The sequence below is a fragment of the Vicugna pacos genome, chromosome 1 (genome assembly GCF_048564905.1).
Source record: "Vicugna pacos chromosome 1, VicPac4, whole genome shotgun sequence".
NCBI classification, from domain to species: domain Eukaryota; kingdom Metazoa; phylum Chordata; class Mammalia; order Artiodactyla; family Camelidae; genus Vicugna; species Vicugna pacos.
The window spans coordinates 83243167-83262938 of NC_132987.1; the positions used below are offsets into that span (position 1 = coordinate 83243167).

General features: G+C 35.0%; 1 protein-coding gene across 1 annotated transcript in view; it reads left to right on the plus strand.

Annotated features, from left to right (window-relative positions):
* The window catches only part of TOMM70 (translocase of outer mitochondrial membrane 70), a 33530-nt gene extending 14595 nt beyond the window's left edge, over nt 1–18935 (plus strand). The window contains exons 3-12 of the mRNA XM_072966528.1: nt 651–777; nt 2469–2578; nt 5145–5293; nt 8175–8382; nt 10681–10815; nt 11854–11961; nt 12808–12924; nt 15276–15373; nt 15979–16101; nt 18482–18935. Of these exons, the coding sequence (XP_072822629.1) occupies nt 651–777; nt 2469–2578; nt 5145–5293; nt 8175–8382; nt 10681–10815; nt 11854–11961; nt 12808–12924; nt 15276–15373; nt 15979–16101; nt 18482–18635 (1329 nt within the window). The 3' untranslated portion in view covers nt 18636–18935. The remainder of the gene's footprint in view (nt 1–650; nt 778–2468; nt 2579–5144; nt 5294–8174; nt 8383–10680; nt 10816–11853; nt 11962–12807; nt 12925–15275; nt 15374–15978; nt 16102–18481) is intronic.
* Nucleotides 18936–19772: the final 837 nt, after the last annotated feature.

A 19772-nucleotide genomic window follows, 5' to 3' on the forward strand; every position in this document is an offset into this window, starting at 1 on the left:
TCCTTGAGCATTCCAGCATGTAGAAAGCAGGTAGAGGGGAGGCATCAGCTATGGAAATTGAGAAGGAGCAGTGAGGTAGGTAAAATCGAGTGGCAACTCCTTTGAGGTTTGGCAATAAAGAGGAGCTGAGAAACAGGATAATAACTTCAGGGAATTATGGAATCAAAGGAGGGTTTTTAAAAGATGGAAAATACTAAAGCAGGTGTTTTTATGCTCATTGTAATGATTCAGTAGAGAAGCAGTTTGATGCAGAGGCAGGGTAGCTAAGCAGTGAAGTCCTTGAAGTGGGGGGAGTGTGGATCCATATCACAAGTGGAGGGTTAGCCTTTAATGAAGAGGGTTGCTTCCTTAGTTTTCACAGAAGGAGATGGTATGATCATATAGATGCAGGTAGGTTTATAGATTTGGTGGTAGAAAGATGACTTAAGTATGTCCTTTACCTATTGTAAAAAAATCAGGTTGATTCTCTCTACTACAGTTACTTATATGAGCTATTATAATGTATTGTGGGTATTAATTCTTTGTATGAATTGGGAATATTTTTTCCTTTTGTGGGACTCTTAATACTTGTTCTTTTAAGTTTAGAAAACTGATTCCTGTTGAACAGTGCTTCCTTTAGTGTGACTTTTTTTTAATACTTTCAATTACAGCAAAAATGGAAAGAGGTGGCACAAGATTGTACAAAGGCTGTTGAACTTAATCCCAAATATGTGAAAGCTCTCTTTAGACGTGCAAAAGCCCACGAGAAGCTAGACAATAAGAAGGAATGTTTAGAAGGTGAGGGTGTTTTTGTGTTTACATATGAAAGTTACTAAAGTCTGTGTATTCGTTGGTAAATTTATATGAAACTGCCTCTGAGTAGAGAAATCAGTTGTATTTAAGCTTGACTCTTCCCCAGTTGAGACTTTGTTTTCTAGTTTAAATTGAGATTGCTGATACTTGAGCACTGTCTCTGTTCCCAGCTATGGAATTAAATGATTTAGAGTTTGGAATTAAATGGTTTATATACCACACATTTTAAACTTGGCAATTAATGAGCATTGGTGTAATTTCCTGAATAAGAAATCAGAAAAGAAGTTTTAGTGATTGATACTGTTTCTAGGTTTCTGCATATTTTCAGTTAATATCCTATATAAATATGAAATAATTTTGAGGTAAATCATTAAAGAAAACATTTGTTTTTTGCTTTTGGCATTTTCAAACATTATTGTATACTCAATTAGGACTTATGTAATTGATACAAAGCATCAAGTGATTTTGCCATTCTCAGTAAATACTGTAAATGTTCCTTGGTCTCTAACTGGTTGTATCTGCTGCCAAAACTCAATTAGGGTATTGGCTACTTACTGGCTTTTAAAGTACATTCTTCTAGGTGATGTGGAGCTAAACCAAAATACGATTTCAACAGTCTAAACATGCTTTCTGCTGCATATTTAAATCTGCTTTAAAAGCATCAATAATCAGAAATTTATCTGTAATTATTTTAATAACATTATTATTTAAAAGGAAAAGGCTGTTTTATTTATTTGTTTTTAAAAATCTGGATTACCAAGTGAGAGTGGTTTAGAGAATATTTTGGAGCATTTTAGAGAATAACAAAGAACATTATTGCACTTTGGTGGTGGGTGGAAGGAATGTTGCTTTGGAAAAGAGAATTCTGAGTTTTGAACCAGACCTTGAAATTATTAAGAGATAATTGCAGAGAGGAGTGTAAGTGGATTTTAGATAGGAGAAATGGGATGGGAAAAAGTCGTTGACATTGGCACTAGCCAGATGACCAGGGGAACAGACAGCAGACTGACTTGTTTGGAGGAGCAAGGATGTGAAATAGTGAGAAACTGAGTTCAGAAAGAGAGGGGACAGCCATTGTTGCGTACTTTGAATGAAAGGTTGAGCAGTTAAGGAAACACTGATCTTTTAAATTTCAAATCACTCTATATTGAGCTGTCGCATAGCCAGATTAAAATGGTATTTTGAAGCAGATTAAATTGAGAGCTCTGTGGCAGGATGTCTTTGGAGACAAGGCTTACTAACCCTAACCCTGAGGCATACAGAAAAAAAAAAAAAAAGACCAGACTTGAGAGAACCACATTATGTTGATTTGGCCTTTACTTACTGGTCAGAAGAGAATATTCCTGGATTACCTGTTTTATTTGCTGTGTACAATGCTAGAGTGGTGAGAAACATCACAAATCATGCAGTATAGTCTCTTTCATTTCACAAGTGAGGCAAGTGAATCCCAGAGAAGTGGGGTGACTTTTTGAACTTTGAGTTTGGTCATAGAGTGTATAAAACTATAGAGAATCAGTTTATTGGAAACTGTTAAGAATCAGTTTATTGGAAATGAAATTGACAGCCACATAAGGCTATGAATTTAGTCTGGCTTTCTGTGGTAACATTGAACCCATTTGATATTGCTAATCATCTCTGCAGTATTTTCACACTTTTGTTTTTTCCACCATTTCTAGATGTCACTGCTGTGTGTATATTAGAAGGTTTCCAAAATCAACAAAGCATGCTATTAGCTGATAAAGTTCTTAAACTTCTTGGAAAAGAGAAAGCCAAAGAAAAATACAAGGTAAATTAATCTGAGTTGGTTAATAGATGGAGGATACATTGTGAATGGTCATTTCTCATTTATACTGTTAAACTTGGGCATGATGGTAACAGGTTAAATTAGATCTGAATTATATTTATTTTTCCTGTAGTCTTGGGCTTTTGTGGCTTATCTTTTTAAAATGAGAATGTAGACTATGTCCAGTGTTGTACCTGGAGAATATTGAAAGAAGTCATGTGTATTAGAGGTTGCCAAACAGTGGCTTATGGGCCAAATCTAGTCTACCACATGTTTTTATAAATAACATCCCAATAATGTTTTATTGGAACTTAGCCATTCACATACTGTTTTTGGCTGCTTTTAAGCTACAACAGCAGAGTGGAGTGGTTGTGACAGAGACTGTATGGCATATCTGAGCTTTTACAGAAAAAATCTGCCAGCCCATGTCCATTAAAGTTTTAAAAGGCATACTGTATAAACTGGCATTGGTTTTACATAGCTAGTAGTAGGTGGTTTAATTCAAGAAGGATTTATTGAACATAGCTCCAAAGTGGGCATTTTAGAAGGGTGAGTACAAAGACATAGTCCTTGCCCTTAAAGAATTACAGTTTAATGAGAAAGACATTAGTAAGTGTAAAAGGCATAATACAGTGAAGTGTCATGGAGGGATATAAGTAGAGGGCTGTGGGAGTACCACAGGCATCACTAAACATCACTAGAGATTTTCTGTTAAATTTTATAGTATTAAGGCAATTGTTCCTTTTTTCTTTAATAATAACTTGCTTTTCTCTTAAATAGATTTTAATAGTATCTTTGTATTTTTAATTTTACATTTCTGAATATTAGCTGAGTTAAACAGTTAAAACAGGTTTCTTCACTGCAGGACTTTGATGTGCTAGTATGTGTTGTGAATCTCAAAGAGGAATATAGCTATACTGGTTCTCAGTCTCTAACTACGGAAACTTTTTTCTTCCCTTCAGCATCTTAGAGAACTGGTGCTCCTCAAAACATTTTGCAAAATATCATGTTAGAATCTCACAAATTGAACCTTTAAGAAACCTAGTTTCCTCGTGTATACTTACGCAGTGCTATTGTTGGGTAATTATACTGGTTTGACTGCAGAGTAGTAAGTATACGATAACCTACATTTACATAGATTCCAAATTAGTTTCCACATATATTTTCTAGTCTGTTTGTATTCCACTTTGTAATTTGCAAGATACTTTCCATTTTATTTTTATTTTTATAATAACCCTATAAGATGAATAATGCCATTATTTTTATTGCTGTTTTAGAGATGAGAAAACTGAGAGTGACATGTGCAAGGTCACTTAGGTAATAAGTGGCAGAGCTAGAATTTGTATCTTGTTCCTTTGATGCTTAAGTCCATTACTTGTAAAATATTGTTTTCATTTTAAATTAATATGTAACTCTGTGTGAAAGGGAAGTGGTAGCTTCATTTCTAAGCTGAAATAGGAAACTTAAAGACATTAATGATTTACTCAGCTTCAGTAAGTGCTATTTAAATTTCTATTTAAACTTTTTCCCTGAAGTGGTAAATGATTGCCATTTATATATTCCTACTCAGAGTCTTTAGTGAAATACTTAAAATTAGGCATATTTCTATCAGTTGGTGGGTGATTATTTGATTTAAAATAGTTTTTATTTATATAATCCTTATTTAAGACACATTGAATCTTTTCTCAGGGAGAGCACAAAAATATGGGTTTTCTGTTAGGGTTCCTATTCTGTTTTCTTCTTTTCCAGTTTCATCTATCTTAGAGTAGATCATTTACTTACAAAGCCAGATTCCCTTATTTTTCCCTCCTTCAAATACAAAGACATTAAATCTACCAAAATAATAGAATGGGTATTTGTTATACATATAACTTAGAATATCATATTTCCATTCTAAAATCTTTGGGGTGAATTTTGTAGATAAAGGATCCAAAATATGTTATGAGAGCCCTTTGGCTATGTTAGTCCCTCTTCCCTCTTCCTTTAAAACTTTATCATCTTAAATATAATAAGGAGAAACAAAATACTTCTACAATTACGAATCAGGTTGCCATGTGAAAAAGTAGTAATTAAAACAGGAAATGTGATTTTATTCTGACTTTCAGTGGCATTTACTGTAATGGAGATCTTCAGTTGCAAGACAAGTTGAGGACAAATGAAAGCCTGTGGTAAATGGACTTAACATTTTAGCACCTGTGTAAGACATGGTCTTGAGTAGTAAATGGAGATGGTCCTCTTCTAGGACGGGAACCAGAAGGAGATAACATAGCAGTTACCTGCCTCCTGTGTTCCAGATTTCACCTTCTTTTAGTGAGTGGTTCTAAGAGTCCTTGACATTTTTCATCTCTGGAGAGGGGAAAGGCTCTCATTTAAAACCTACTTTGAACAGCTGGGACTGGCAGCTTTACCATTTCCTATTTCCCTATGGTTTGGAGCCTGATATTCTTCAGTTATTTGAAAATGAGATTCTCATTTTTTTATGACAGTGGTTCTCAGTGGTCTACAAATGTACCTGCTTCTTTGGTTAGTGTTTTCTATTTTGATATGTTTAAATATGATTAAATTACAGAATCGTGAACCTCTGATGCCATCTCCGCAGTTTATCAAATCTTACTTCAGTTCTTTCACGGATGATATAATTTCTCAGCCAATGCTTAAAGGAGAGAAGTCTGATGAAGATAAAGACAAGGAAGGGGAGGCTCTAGAAGTGAAAGAAAAGTAAGTGTGTTGAGCATGGTATCTGCTTAATGTTTTGGGGGAGGGGGGTATAGTGGGAGTTTTTTGCTGCCATAGAGCCAGAGTGGGACTCTTAGTCATCTCCCAAAAAATCTATTCATAGGTAGATATAAATATAATAAAATTATATAATAATGATATAGTAATAAAAATACTTCTTTTCTCACACATGTCTATTACACCAGAGAGTTACGTCTCTGGCGACTCAAGGTTTTACTGCCAAGAGTCTGCCCTGCTTTTAAGGTCCCACGTGGTATTCCCAAGAGGACTCCCAGTGAGTCAAGCGATTGATTGTATTTGAATAGGGGCACTAACTTAAAAATGATTGTGTAGCTCAATATCCAGATGTCTTAGTGCAAGGAAGTTCATAATTTCTAGTTTTTAGGAGTGCTGAAAAGGGTGCCTGTCGGAGCCAGCCGACAATCGATCAGGTCCAGAAACCTGTGCTGCAGGACTGAGAAAAGAAAGACAAGACTAAAAGGTGGGGTTGAGAGGGTCTCACTCTAGCCCGCAAGACGCTAGGTCAAGAGTGGACATCGAGTTTATTTCAGGCAGTTAATTTATACAAATTCAAGTGACTACCTTGTGCATTCTTGCACGTAGGCACAGGTATTGTTTTTCAGGGTACATTAATGGTGTGCACTAAAATCATTATCATTGTTTACTGTTCCATACACCAAGATTGACTGATCCCCAAAAGCTAAGATCATAGACTAAGATTATTGTTCCTTTAGGCTAACATCATGACTCGTGTATCATTAGCTCAAGTGATTGTTCTTTCAGGCAAAGATCACTAACTTGTGGCCGATTGTTTCTCTCTCTCCAGAAGCCCTAGTTCTTAATAACTCAATGGCATTAAGATGTTTTTCCGACTCCAAATGCACCTGCTGTTTTTCTAACAAAGGGGTGGCGGGACAGAGATTGTCTTAGCTCAATCAGCCTCAGAGCCTGGCGCCCCGCACTCTGGGAGTTTAGGCCCAGTTTCTGTGCTCGGCAGCCCTCAGGTCATGAGTGGCCCCCCGCAGGTGCCTTTCTTCAAGGTTTTTTCTCCTTGCCCAGGAAAATGCCATTTGGGTTTGTGTTTGCTCCTGTGGAGAATTGAAACCAAAGTAAAAGATGCTATGTTTATAACTGGAGCTCAAGTGATAAAATATAATATATAAGCCATCCAGCCTGCTTATCCATTTACACTTATCTAGTACTTTTATTTTGCTGTTGAGGCTAACTCTCCTCTCCAAGAGAAGGTACAGCATTATTGCCAACATGACATTTTCTAATGAGTTTGGAAGAAAAGGGAATACTGTTCCCATAGCAAAGCATAATTTTTGCATCTGTAGCATATTGGAAGGCTTAAGGAAAAAGATTGTTTTTGATTTGTATCTCCCAATTTTAGTACCATTGTTGGCCACCTTTTAAAGGAAGATATGCATAACTGTGACAAGATGTTCAAACTTGAGTTAGTTGATAAGCAATCTCTTTAGAAAATTGTGGATATAAAGTAAGTGTTTAAGATGATGCCAATAATTGCCTCTTCTGGTTAGGAAATACTCCTTGTTCCAGAAAAACTGCAATGAAGTTAATACCATTATTCTAAAAGCTATGTTGAGAGGTGGCAGGACATAGCTATCTCTCACCAGAACACTGATTAGAACTGGAGTGAAGTTTTTGAATTCCATTTTACTCTGAGCCTTAGCTTCATCATTTTTCAAATGGGGCTTAATAATTACCTTTGAGGTTTATTGTGAGGTTTAGAGGTCATGTTTGTGAGCATCTAACCCTTAGGTTCTCAATAAATAGGAACTTTTACTACTTCCAATCTGACAATAATTATTTTGTCTTACCTTGGTGACCTGAGGAATAATACTAGAGTGCAGGGAATATTAGAATGTAATTATAGAAAAGGTTAGCACAGAGTTTATAAGATTTTGGCTGGCATAACTTCTAAGTCACTTGCCAGTTTTCTCCATTCAGAATATGTAGCAAATGAAATGAGAAAATGTAATTTACAGTGTCTTATATTTGTAAGACCCCTTAAAGATCGTCTAGTGTAAATTCCTTTACAGTTAAAAAAATTCCTTTTACAAGCATCATCAATAAAAGTCGTCATCTTAGAAGAGTGATGATATCATGGTCACTACTTTTTAAAAAGTATTTTCTTTAAGTCCTATTTGATGGAAGAGTCTTCCTTTAAGTTTGCTGCTTTAATATTTCCACCTGTTCATTCTAGATCTGTTCTTTTAGGTGAAACAGCACAATTTCGGGATGAGAGCCTTTCATATATTTCCCTGCCTCCAGTTCTTGCTCCCTTGCAGTCCGTTTTCCACAACACAGCCAGAGTGATCTTTACAAAGTACAATTTGGGTCACACTTCCTCCCTTGGGCTCTGTGACTCTAAACTCACTTGATTGTTTTCTATTTCTCTGTTCTTTCTGTTAGTCATAAAGTAACTGTTGAGTGCCATCAGTGTGCCACAGATAAGTAGGTGAATAAGACAGGATCTTTCCCTGTGCTGCATATCAGTCTGTCATTAGCTCATCTTTTCATGTATCTAGATGTTGAAGCCTAGGTAATTACCTAAGGTTTCTGCCATTTGCTCTGCTGTTTCCTTTTTAAAAACTCTTTCCTAAGGCAGCAAGAAAATCCCAGTCTGCATCAAAAATCCTAATCTGTTACCCCCTGCTCCACTCCAATCCCACACTGGCTGGTTAGCTTGTTAAGGGGATAAGAATGACTTCTTAACTCAGGTATACTAAATGTGGCAAGTTTTAGCATTTGATCCTTCCTTAGTAATTTTTAATGCTCAGTCTATTAGTAATAAATAATAAAATCTGTTAGTAATTTTCTTTGCTCATTTTATTTTCAGTTCTGGATATTTAAAGGCCAAACAGTATATGGAAGAAGAAAACTATGATAAAATCATAAGTGAATGCTCAAAAGAAATAGATGCTCAAGGCAAATACATGGCAGAAGCATTATTACTACGAGCTACCTTCTACCTGCTTATTGGCAACGCCAACGCAGCCAAACCAGATTTAGATACGGTCATCAGCTTGAAAGAAGCTAATGTGAAGGTACATTTAAAACTGTGTGTATGTGAATGTGAAAAAATTAATAATAAAAATGAGGCATTTATATATGTTTTGCCAAATTTTTGGCATTTCAATTGCCATTCTCCAAAAGATTATTTTTGACTTGGAAGGAACTACAACTAAATGACAGAGTTGGTGCAGTGAAACTACAACAAGCATCAGTGATAGTTATCTTCACCTGGGAAAGGGTTTTTTTCCTATAGTGTCTGGTTGCTTCAGGTTCCCCACATAGCTTCTGCCTGCAGTATTGGCCTGTATTTAGGTAAGGGTAAGGGTGCTGTTACAGATAATATATAGTAGTGCTGTTGTAGGTAATATTGTAAATAATATGCGATATGCAGCACAAGGCTATAAAATGAATTTAATAAAAGGAACACATTTAATATATTCTGAAAGATTTTATGTTACATGAGGAAAAAACAGGTCCTAAAAAAATATGATATAGAAATATATTGAAATATACCAAAAATTTTTTGCATTTATGTGGTTGGAACAGCTTTTCATTTTCTAAGTGTTCTTATGTGTATGTAGTTATTTTCATAATTAAGATTTGGTGGAGGGTCTGTTGAATTATATAAGCTTTCTACTCGGTGTAACAGAAACAGAGGTTAGCCACCAATTGACTATATTACTTACTAGTTAGTTAACATCTCTGGTTCCTCACTGAATTAAATGAACTCTGGTTTTGTTCACCTCCAAATGAATCATTCATGTATTTTATGGAAAATGAGTTTTTAAGCCCTAAGTATTTGTTAGCAAATTAACTTCTTTTAAACAAAAGTATTTAAGTATTTGTTGAAAGTTCCTTTCAAATTGGTGAGATTTTTGAGTTGAAGTTACCCTGGTAATAATTATCTTTATTTCCTGCTGATTTTCCTGCTGATTGAAAATATGTTATTATGTGTTTTTGTTCTCATTGTGGGGCAGTCTTGTTTGTTTCATTGAAGAAGACATTTGTACATACTTTTGCCTTGAAAAAAATTTGGGGGAAGAATCCTGTTTCTTACTTCATGATCATGACTTTTTGTTTTAATGCCAAATTGTAATGATGCCTGTCATATGCCATGTACAAAAATTAGCTCAAAATGGATTAGAGACCTAAACATAAGAGCCAAAACTATAAGACTTGCAGAAGAAAATATAGGAAGAAATCTTCAATACTTTAGATTAAGCAGTGTTTCCTTAGGTAGGACATCAAAAGCACACATGACCAAAAAAAAAAAAAAAAAGAAAGGAAAACACATTCCATAGAATGGAAGAAAATATTCACAAATCATAAATCTGATAAGGGGCTTGTATCCAGAATATATTAAAGAGCTCTTCTTACAACTCAACAATAAAAAGTCAGCCTAATGTAAAAATAGGCAAAGGATCTGAATTTCTCCAAAGAATATGTACAAATGGTCAATAAGAATGTGAAAAGATGCTTAGCATCATTAGCCATTTGGAAATGTAAATCAAAGTCTCAATGATGTATCACTTTATACCCACTAGGATAGCTATAATCAGAAAATTGAACAATTAAAAGTATTGGTGTAGACGTGGAGAAATTGGAACTCTTATGCATTGCTGGTAAGACTATAAAATGGTAAAGTCTTTTTGGAAACTAGTCTGGGAATTCCTCAAAAGGTTGAACGAAGAGTTACTGTGTGACCCAGCAATTCTTCTCCTAGGTATAATATACTCAAGAGAATTGAATACATAATGTCAATACAAAAAGCTTATACATGAGAGTTCATAGCAGCATTATTCATAATAGCCAAAACATGGAAGCAGCTCAAATGTTCATCACCTGATGAACAGATAAATAAAATGTGATATGTCTATACAGTGGAATATTATTCAGCCATTTAAAATAATGACATACTGTTACATGCTACAACATAGATGAACCTTGAAAACATTATGCTATGTGAGAGAAGTCAGACACAAAAAGACCTCATGATATACAATTCCATTTATATGAAATGTCTAGAATATACAAAACCATAGAAATAGTAAGTACATTGATGGTTTCCAGGGACTGAGGATTAGGAGAGAAATAGGCAGTGCCTGCTAATTTGTATGAGGTTTCTTTTGGGGGTGGTGAATATGTTCTAGAATTAGATAGTGGTAATGGTTACACAGTCCTGAATATACTTAAAATGACTGGCTTATATACTTTTTAAGGGGTTCGCTTTATGGTATGTGAATTAAATCTCAACAAGGCTGTTATTTAAAAAAAACTAAATTAGAATACAAAGTAGTAGCAATGAATCTTGTCTTATTTTTGGTATATAGCTTCGAGCAAATGCTCTCATCAAAAGAGGCAGCATGTACATGCAGCAGCAGCAGCCTTTGCTGTCCACTCAGGATTTTAACATGGCTGCCGACATTGATCCTCAAAATGCAGATGTTTATCACCACCGAGGACAGGTAAATTAATTTTCTTATCAAGAATTCTGATCTTTGAATTGAGACATTTGATGTCATTTTTGAGAATGTCGACGTTTTCTCATATCACTTCCAATAGCTGTGAACAAAGTATTACAGTGATTTACAGTTTGGGTTGGCATTTATTTAGTCCCATCTTGAACATTTGTCCTTATAATTTTGGTATTTCCAGTAAAATAAAAAGAGAGAGAGAGAGAAGAGGATGGCCATAAATGTTGGCTTGCCGATTCAAGTTTGTTTTTCAGATGATTCTGGTTCATAGGTTTTCAATGAGTAAAACATTAAAAATGTAGTGAGCATTTTGAGTTAACGCTAGAATCAGCAGAATGATTTTTGTAGGCTTCTTGCTGTAAGGAAGTATTAACCTGGACGGTCCAGACAGTACCACAAAAATCTTCTGAATGGAGTTTTATAACATGCATATTTTCTTTTAGTAAAAATACGTAGTGAAGAAAACAGTTCCCAGTTTCAGCCTCATCTGGAGAAAACATGGCTTTATAATTTGCTTGTTTGACATGGCTTCTTGGAATGCATTAGAGTGGGAAGTATGGGCTAATCCATATAATGACAGAAAAGCTCAAGTTCTCTCTAACAGAGAATTTTACCTAATATTTCTGTCTGATGGGTCTTAAGAAGTGTTGCGAAAATCATAAAATTCTTGATATTTTGATCCTTACTGGTAGTACCTTAAGATTAATTTGAAAGGTTATTATCTAATGTTTGATCTACTTTGAAGTTTTGAAGTACAGAGATATTTCATTTTCTAGAAGAGAAATCATTTAACAGTGATCAAAAATAGTAGGTTTATAGTGCTTTTTAAAAAACTAGACACTCGTTTTAAGTTTTAGAATCTTTCCTTTAAAATTAGAAGATTTTTCTAGTTCATTTCTAGAAACTAATTCAATATTGAATAATTTCATGCTTAGCATTATGCTGAGCTGTAATAAGAGACACGGGACATACTTAACTGGTATAGCTACTATTTTGAACTGCGTTTATTTATGTATTTCTTTTCCTTAGCTGAAAATACTGCTTGATCAAGTTGAAGAAGCAGTGGCAGATTTTGATGAATGTATTAGATTAAGACCTGAGTCTGCTCTGGCACAAGCTCAGAAATGTTTTGCATTGGTAGGTTCTCCTTTTTCTTTTGTATTTTCCTGAACGTCGGTATTTCCCATTGTTAACAAAAATGAGTATCTCATTGCCTTCAAAATCATCTATTTTCCCCAAAGGATGACTAACAGGTAGAAAAACATGTCAGTTTAGGGAAATAGAAGTGTATATGCTACTTAAGGTACTGCTCCCCTATTTCTCTGGATGTTTTATTTAAGTTCATCTTGATAGGTGTTTGTCCCTGATTTTATGCCCCCCTAAACAGCACTGTTCTCCCTACTTCTCTATCATAAACCAGTACAGAGAACCACATAACTCATCTCTCATTTTGCATTTGTAGAGCTATTAATATTCAGAAACACAAAGCTGAAAATCAGGTAAAATAAGGCCATTTCTAATGAAATAATGAGATACTTCCAGTTAGCCCTATAGCTTGAGTCCTAAAAGAATTTCCCTCCTAAAGAAAGAAGTCAGGTCACAAACACATATATAGTATTGATGAAAAATGTTATTAGATGATGGAGCTTTATAACATTTTTAGTAAAGTGATAATAAATTATACTGGATTTAAAATTCCCTTCCTTATATGTAAAGCTGACTTCTGACAAGTTAGTCTGGCTTCTAGAGTACTGAGCACCTTGAAGTTGTAGCGTGGCAGTGAAGTGCTACTTGTACGTAGTCTTTGGATCCCTACTCCAGAGGTATTTCCGTGGAACCCTTTTAGATGCAGCAAATTATGTTAGCAGATTGCCAGCTTTTCTGGAAATATTTATGTAATTTTGTGTGACTTTTATAATAGGTTAACATTTCCTGAGCTTTTGAGTTCTTGATTTGACAGGCCTGTTTTGATTTTTTACACAGTATCGCCAGGCATATACGGGAAACAATTCTTCGCAAATCCAAGCAGCTATGAAAGGTTTTGAAGAGGTTATAAAGAAATTTCCAAGGTGTGCTGAAGGCTATGCATTATATGCCCAGGTAAGTGTCATTTTTTCAGTTTCCAGTCCTTTTTTAAAGAGCTGCATTCATATGTTGACTCTTAGGGTAGAAATCAGAAAACAGTGCTTCCTTGGTTGCAGCTTCTGTGGAATCAGATGGCTTTGTTCTTGGTTTGTTTCTCCTGGTCCCCAGGATGGTCCTGAATCACCTTAAGAAGGCTTACTCTGTTATATACAGTTTGAAAACCATGGCCCTAAACTCAACATGGGGAAGCTTAGAGTATTTCCCTCATGTTTTCATTTGGATTGGATTTGCCAATTTAAATTACCTTAGGAAAATGTACTATATGTAATTGGTGGGAAAAGTGTCCTTGGAAAGGGTTTTCTTTGTATTTATTCACTATTCCTTTAAATGGTTAGATAGTCTATAACCACTCATTTTAATTTCTCTGTAATTTGTCTAAAATTCTTGAGGCTTTCCTTAGTTTAGGATTGAAGCTATGGAAAGTAGGATTTGAATTTGAATTATTTTCACTTTTTAATTGTAGTCTGGTCTTTGAAAACTTTAAAGTCATCCATTGAAAATGATTAGCTTCTTATAGCCACAGTTAGAGTTTTTCCTCTAACTAAATGATCTCTGAATGACTGTTTTCTTTAAGTCTAACTTGAAAGCTACTTTTGGTATCTACAGAAACCAGCCATCCCAAAACTCTATCTATATATTTTCTATCTTAATTTCTTTATGCTACCTTTAGTCAAGTTATAAGAAAAGTTCCATAGAGAAACTTTTTGAGGGCTTGTTGAGAGGGACTTTGAAAAGATTGATTTCTGTTGGATCTGTTCTTTCAAAGGCCTACACATTACTACATGATTAGGGGTTGAAATTCTGAAGTATGAAGTACAACCCAGGAGTTCTTTAACCTCAGTTTGAAATCTCATCTATTCAGTCTTTGTTCATATAATTCCTAGACAGAATGACAATAATAGAAAGATGAAACGTTGGTTGCTGACTGCATGCTCAATTAATTAATTGTGAAAGCATGTACTATATAAAATTTTATAGAATGTATAGAACTTAAAATAGGATAAATGCACATTATAATTGTATGATATTTGTATTGAGTAGGCCCACTTGGGTTTAGGCCTTATATTTAATTAGGAACAAACCAGAAAGTGACAGCAGCATCCTCATCACTGAGATGAAATTCAGAAGGGCTTTTCTGGTGCAGATTTCTATAAGCAGCTAAAAGAGCAAAGGCCACTGACTAGCTTTTAAAGAAACCAATACCAGGAACAACTCTTTTGCAGAGGTTTCCTAATTGCACATTTCTCTGTTAATTGTGTTAACTTCAAAACAGGTTTTGCCTTACTTGAGCATCTTCTTACCAGTACTTAGCATTATTACAAGTCTGTTTACACTAAAATTTCTAACCTTTGGTCCTGCTTCTGATGTGGTCTTCACTGTATATAGTAACTTTTTATTTATATATAGAGTTATATACAGTTACATAGCATAACCTTTTTCCTGAACTCGAGCTTAGATGCTGGCGAACTCTCAGAGTTAAAGTTTGAACATGATCTGAAATCCACATAACCAAGCCTTCCATTTCTGCCATGGAATTTGCCTTAAAACAATTGATTGTAGCTGCTTTTTTTCCTTTTATCAGTCATTTTTAAGGAATGACTAATAATAGTTAGCATACATACCTGAACTTACCCTTCCAAGTGAGTATTGTCTTAAAGTAATTCCCTTAGGATATATTATGATAAACTATGAATAAATACATGAATGTACCTGTGAGAATCTGGTATTAGAACTGGCACCAACACTGGGATTTTCTGTATTCTACAGTTTTTCTTAATCTCCTATTGAGAGGACAGTTAAGATTTCATATTTATAACAATGCTATGTAAAACCCCAGTAATTAAGATGAAACTTTTTTCTTTTAATTGAAGTACAGTCAGTTACAGCATGTCAATTTCTGATGTACAGTACAATGTCCCAGTCATGCATATACATACACATATTGGTTTTCATATTTTTTTCATTAAAGGTTATTACAAGATATTGAATATAGTTCCCGATGCTATAAAGAAGAAATTTTTTAATCTATTTTTTTATATAGTGGCTAACGTTTGCAAAACTCAAACTCTCAAATTTACCCCTTCCCACCCCCTTTCCCCTGGTAACCATAAGATTGTTTACTATAGACTGTTTCTATTTATTTTGTAGATGAGTTCATTAATATTTTAAATAAGTTTATATCCCCAGAACATAATTTGGTAATGAATGGTTAAATGAAGTAAACTTTAGTAATTGATAAGCAATATACTTTTCACTGCTTAGGGTGACAGTTAACCTAAATTTAACTGAAGTATCTCTTCAAATAGGCATTAACAGATCAACAACAGTTTGGTAAAGCTGATGAGATGTATGATAAGTGTATTGATTTGGAACCAGATAATGCCACAACATATGTTCATAAAGGGTATGTATTTTTGTGGTTCTATTTGTTCCAGTAAGAAACTAAATTTCTTGCATAGTAATAAGATGGATTTCTTTTGGTCATTGAGGACGGGGACTGAGAGAGAGAGTATGATTGAGTTAATTGACAAATTTCTTAATGCTCTGGATGTTTCACTATTTTTTTTGAAGTTTTACTTATGTTTCATTCTTATATAACAATTAGTAAATACGCTATTTCACTCTAGCTTAAGGATTTTAGTTCTGAACATCCTGTCAAGTGTTAGTTGTATCAAAATAGAAAACACGTGAAATAAGTTTTTCCTGTCCTAGTGTACTTGAATTATCATTTTAAACCTTCATTTAAATTTATACAAAGCAAAACATTAAGCTATGCAAGGTAGCTTAATAATAGAGCCTAGACCATTGTATACTCTTTTCATAATAAGAAATTTAGACTACAAAACCAATATAAATTGAAAAAAAATTGATGCTGATTCTATATTGTTTTAGATTTTGTTTTTCCTTGTAAATTAAATTATAAATTCATTGAAGCAGAAATTGAGCCCTGCTTTTATTCCTGGTGATACTAGGCCATGGTCACATCTGAGTGCTGTTTTGCATTTGCAGTTTACTTCAACTTCAGTGGAAGCAAGATCTGGATAGAGGTTTGGAGCTTATCAGCAAGGCTATTGAAATTGACAATAAATGTGATTTTGCATATGAAACCATGGGAACTATTGAAGTACAAAGGTAACTTCTAGAGTCTGTCCTTAAGAAATTTAGGGCAGCTCCACAGATATTTATTTTTTAATTTTCTCATTATAGATAGGTTATTGTCAATACTCATTAAATTTTTAAGTCTTAATATGTTATGCCTTTGGGGGCAAGATTTCCTTGAAGCTATACAACTTTGACTTGTTTCGTTTTTCCAATTTAAAAGTCACACTTACAGAAGTTGTTTAAATCACGTATACGCATTAGAAAGGGAAACTTGATCTTTTTCTAATACCTGTTTGTTCTTTCCTCTTTTCACCTGTATTATTTCCATTGGAGGGAGAAAAAAACATTCACAGTGTACTTACGCAGTAAGGGTAGCGTAAGGATTGGCAGCCAGGGTGCCCGATCTAGATCCTGCCACAGCCTAACTGCATCATCACCTCTGAGTGCAGAGTTTTCTTTAAAATCAAAGAGTTGGATAAGATTTTGTGCAGTTCTGACTTCCCCATAACTTCATGTCTTCTGTAAATGTTTGTTCAGAGTTGCACTTGAGCTCCATTAACAGAGGACAGCTGTTTATGCCGTAGAATGTAGTGTAGTATACCATCTTGATACTGGTGTTGCCATCTGTTTGAGAACTCTAGGCCAGCTACTGAACTTCAGGTGTTTTCCAAATATTAGTTCAGTTGATCTAGTCTTTATAAAGTTTGAGGTTCTGTGATCCTCAATTTAATTAAAGAGTGTAGGAATCAATGCCCAGACTGGTTGAATTAATAGGGTTGCATGGTGAGCCAGCAGTAGAAAGAGGATATAAACCCACATTTCACTGATGCCAAAGTAACTGATCTTGCCACCGTCACTTATTAGGAACCAGCAGGAGTTGTCTTAATTACCTGTCATTCAGCCCCTCCTGAGTCTTCTCTCTCTCTGCTCCAGAGTAGGCAGAATATATACAGGCTGAGGAAAATTTTTGTGATTCTTTTGAACCATTCTATACTGTGACTTGCATGTAAATATTAAATTTTTTCTTAACTGCCAGTTTGTTAATGTGAATTACATTATTGTACTAGAATAGGATAAGGTAGTAGTTCTTAATCTTTTGAGCAAAGCTGTGGATTTTTCCTAGAATATTGCACATACAAAAACTCTTTGCATTTAAGTTGTTCATAGAGCCTGGGTTAAGGACCTCTGATTTGTGGAATTTGATGAATTTTGTTTGTGTGTTAATTGTACTCTAAGAAATCCATTCTAAATCCTGCCTTACAAATAGATAAATGAATGTGAATTAATGAAATTGCTGATTATCCTAGGATTTAGCAAATCTGCCTACCTAATAATGAACTTTAAAAGTTATTTTTTTTAAATTAAGTCTGTCATGTAGCCATATCAATATATGTAGTGGGAGATTAACTGCAGTCACCCTAGAGGTGCATTGTACTTCTTAGAGTCTAACTGGCATATATATAGTAGGGACTTAATAAATATTTATTGTAAGATTGCATGCATATATGCATATATACTGGCCAATACTAGTTACTTAAAACAGCTCTTGGTTCTTGGCAGATATAAAAAGCCTAACCACAGTCAGGCTATAAGAGGTAAATTATATTTTTTTGACCAAGTATATTCATCCATTTATTCAAAAAACAGATACAGGTTATCAGGCATTGTACTAGGTTCTGAGAATTGAGAAGTGTCCATTAAGGATCACTTAGTAAGACTAAGGTGTAAACAAATTTATATTCACCTGACTATGCACAGAATGACAACAGAACTATGGGAACACTGGGGAGGGAGCAGCCAAACCAGGATAACTGCCTCACTAGAGGTAGTGAGGGAAAGAGAAAGTATTTTTCATGAGGATATTGTATTTGAACTGGGCCTTAGAAAGGGGAGGATTTGACTAGAATCAGGCAGAGAGGCAGTAAATAATCTGAGCATTATGAGCATGAGTGTGTGGCACAAAGACCTCAGGGAGATCTGTGTGTGTGGGGTGGGGATACTGATGAGGCTCACACAGACCTGTGAAAGTAAGGCCCCTGAACACCTTTAACGTTCTCTGAGGCTATGTCACTGCTTTCTAAAGGAGCCTCGTGATGCAGTGGAAATGTAGAATTTAGGAACCAGACAGGATTATGGTTTTAAACAAGTCATTTAATTTCTCTAGTCTCATTATTCTTATCTGTAAACAGAGACCACAAGTAGTATCATGTAAGCACATGGTATTTGTAATAGTAGCTAACATTCATTGAGTGTTTTCTATGTGCTAGGGATTTTTCTGTTATAAAGAAGCATTTTATTAGAATCATAGTTGAAACTTAAAGGTCAGGCTCCATGTAGCATCACTTACAAACTTCTTTGCATTCTGTGAAGTGCTTGTTGAATCTGAAGTTTCAAATTTTTGTTCTTTTAGAGGAAACATGGAGAAAGCCATTGACATGTTCAACAAAGCTATTAACTTGGCCAAATCAGAAATGGAGATGGCTCATCTATACTCACTCTGTGATGCTGCCCATGCCCAGACAGAAGTTGCAAAGAAATATGGTTTAAAACCACCAACATTATAAAATATGCGGGAAGGAAAATGACCCTGTTTTTAGAAGTTTACCCCTCCTTCAACTGAACCCTAAAGACACTGTCAAGAACTGTACTGAATGGTGGAACTTAGTATTTCCGTTTGTGCTGTTGTCATTCGTTACATCCGTTTCACATTTAGGTGTTGTGGGAGTGGCTGTTGAAGGAAGTTTGCAGTGTTGCAGCTTTTATTCCCTGTTCAACAAAAGCTTAGAACCTGTTAAAGGGATGTTAAAATAAAGTTGCAGAGTACAGATGATAATTGGCCATGCAAATAAAAACTTTGATTTGTTGATCTGGCTTTTTTTTTTTGAGGGGCGTGGGAGAGGATGATTATGTTCTGGATGATTTTGTCTGTGTGTGTGTGTGTGTGTGTGTGTGTGTGTGTATATGAATATTTTACAGCATGTTGGTTTTAAAATTAACATAATAAGCGCTGTAAAATAGGATTCTTTTGGATTCGATTAATCTCTTTCAGTTGATTTTTTGGAAGAAAACAAAGCTTAAGTGGGGCTTTTGTTCTTATGGCAGCAAAATTAAGAGACGCTTTAAACCACCGTCAGCATGTACAGTGCCTCTGATTCTGCAGAAAGTTAGACTCAGTGGCAGCGCTTAAACCTTTTGACTCTCTTCAAGTCCAGTGGATGATGTACATCATGCTTAAAGTCCACAACAGCTGGTTTTCATACAGCCAACTATACAGAAGTGAGATATTCTAACTGATACATGTGCTAGAAGACTATTAATGGGAAAGCGGACCAGGCAAGAGGTAAGATGAAATGGAAATGTGTTTGTAATTGTCCACAGCTATTGTCTACCATAGCTATTTAATAGTGTACTTAAGGAGAAAAATGCAGGTTGGTTGTGTATATAAAGATGAAGTAAGTGTGGTAAGTAGTTAATTAGCTCAAAATTTCTAGTGAAGAAAATGTGGCTAAAGGTTCAAAAAGAATGTAACTCTCAAAGCCAGAAGCATAGCATTTCCTAAATGCTTCTCAACTACAACTATGTGTACTTAAGGAATTTTGAGCCAGTATTTTCAAAGATGCTGAGGACATGTGGAGTGCATTTTTGTTTTGAGCTAACCTTGGTCTCAAGGGCCTGACTACCCATCTGGTTCTTCACTAGGG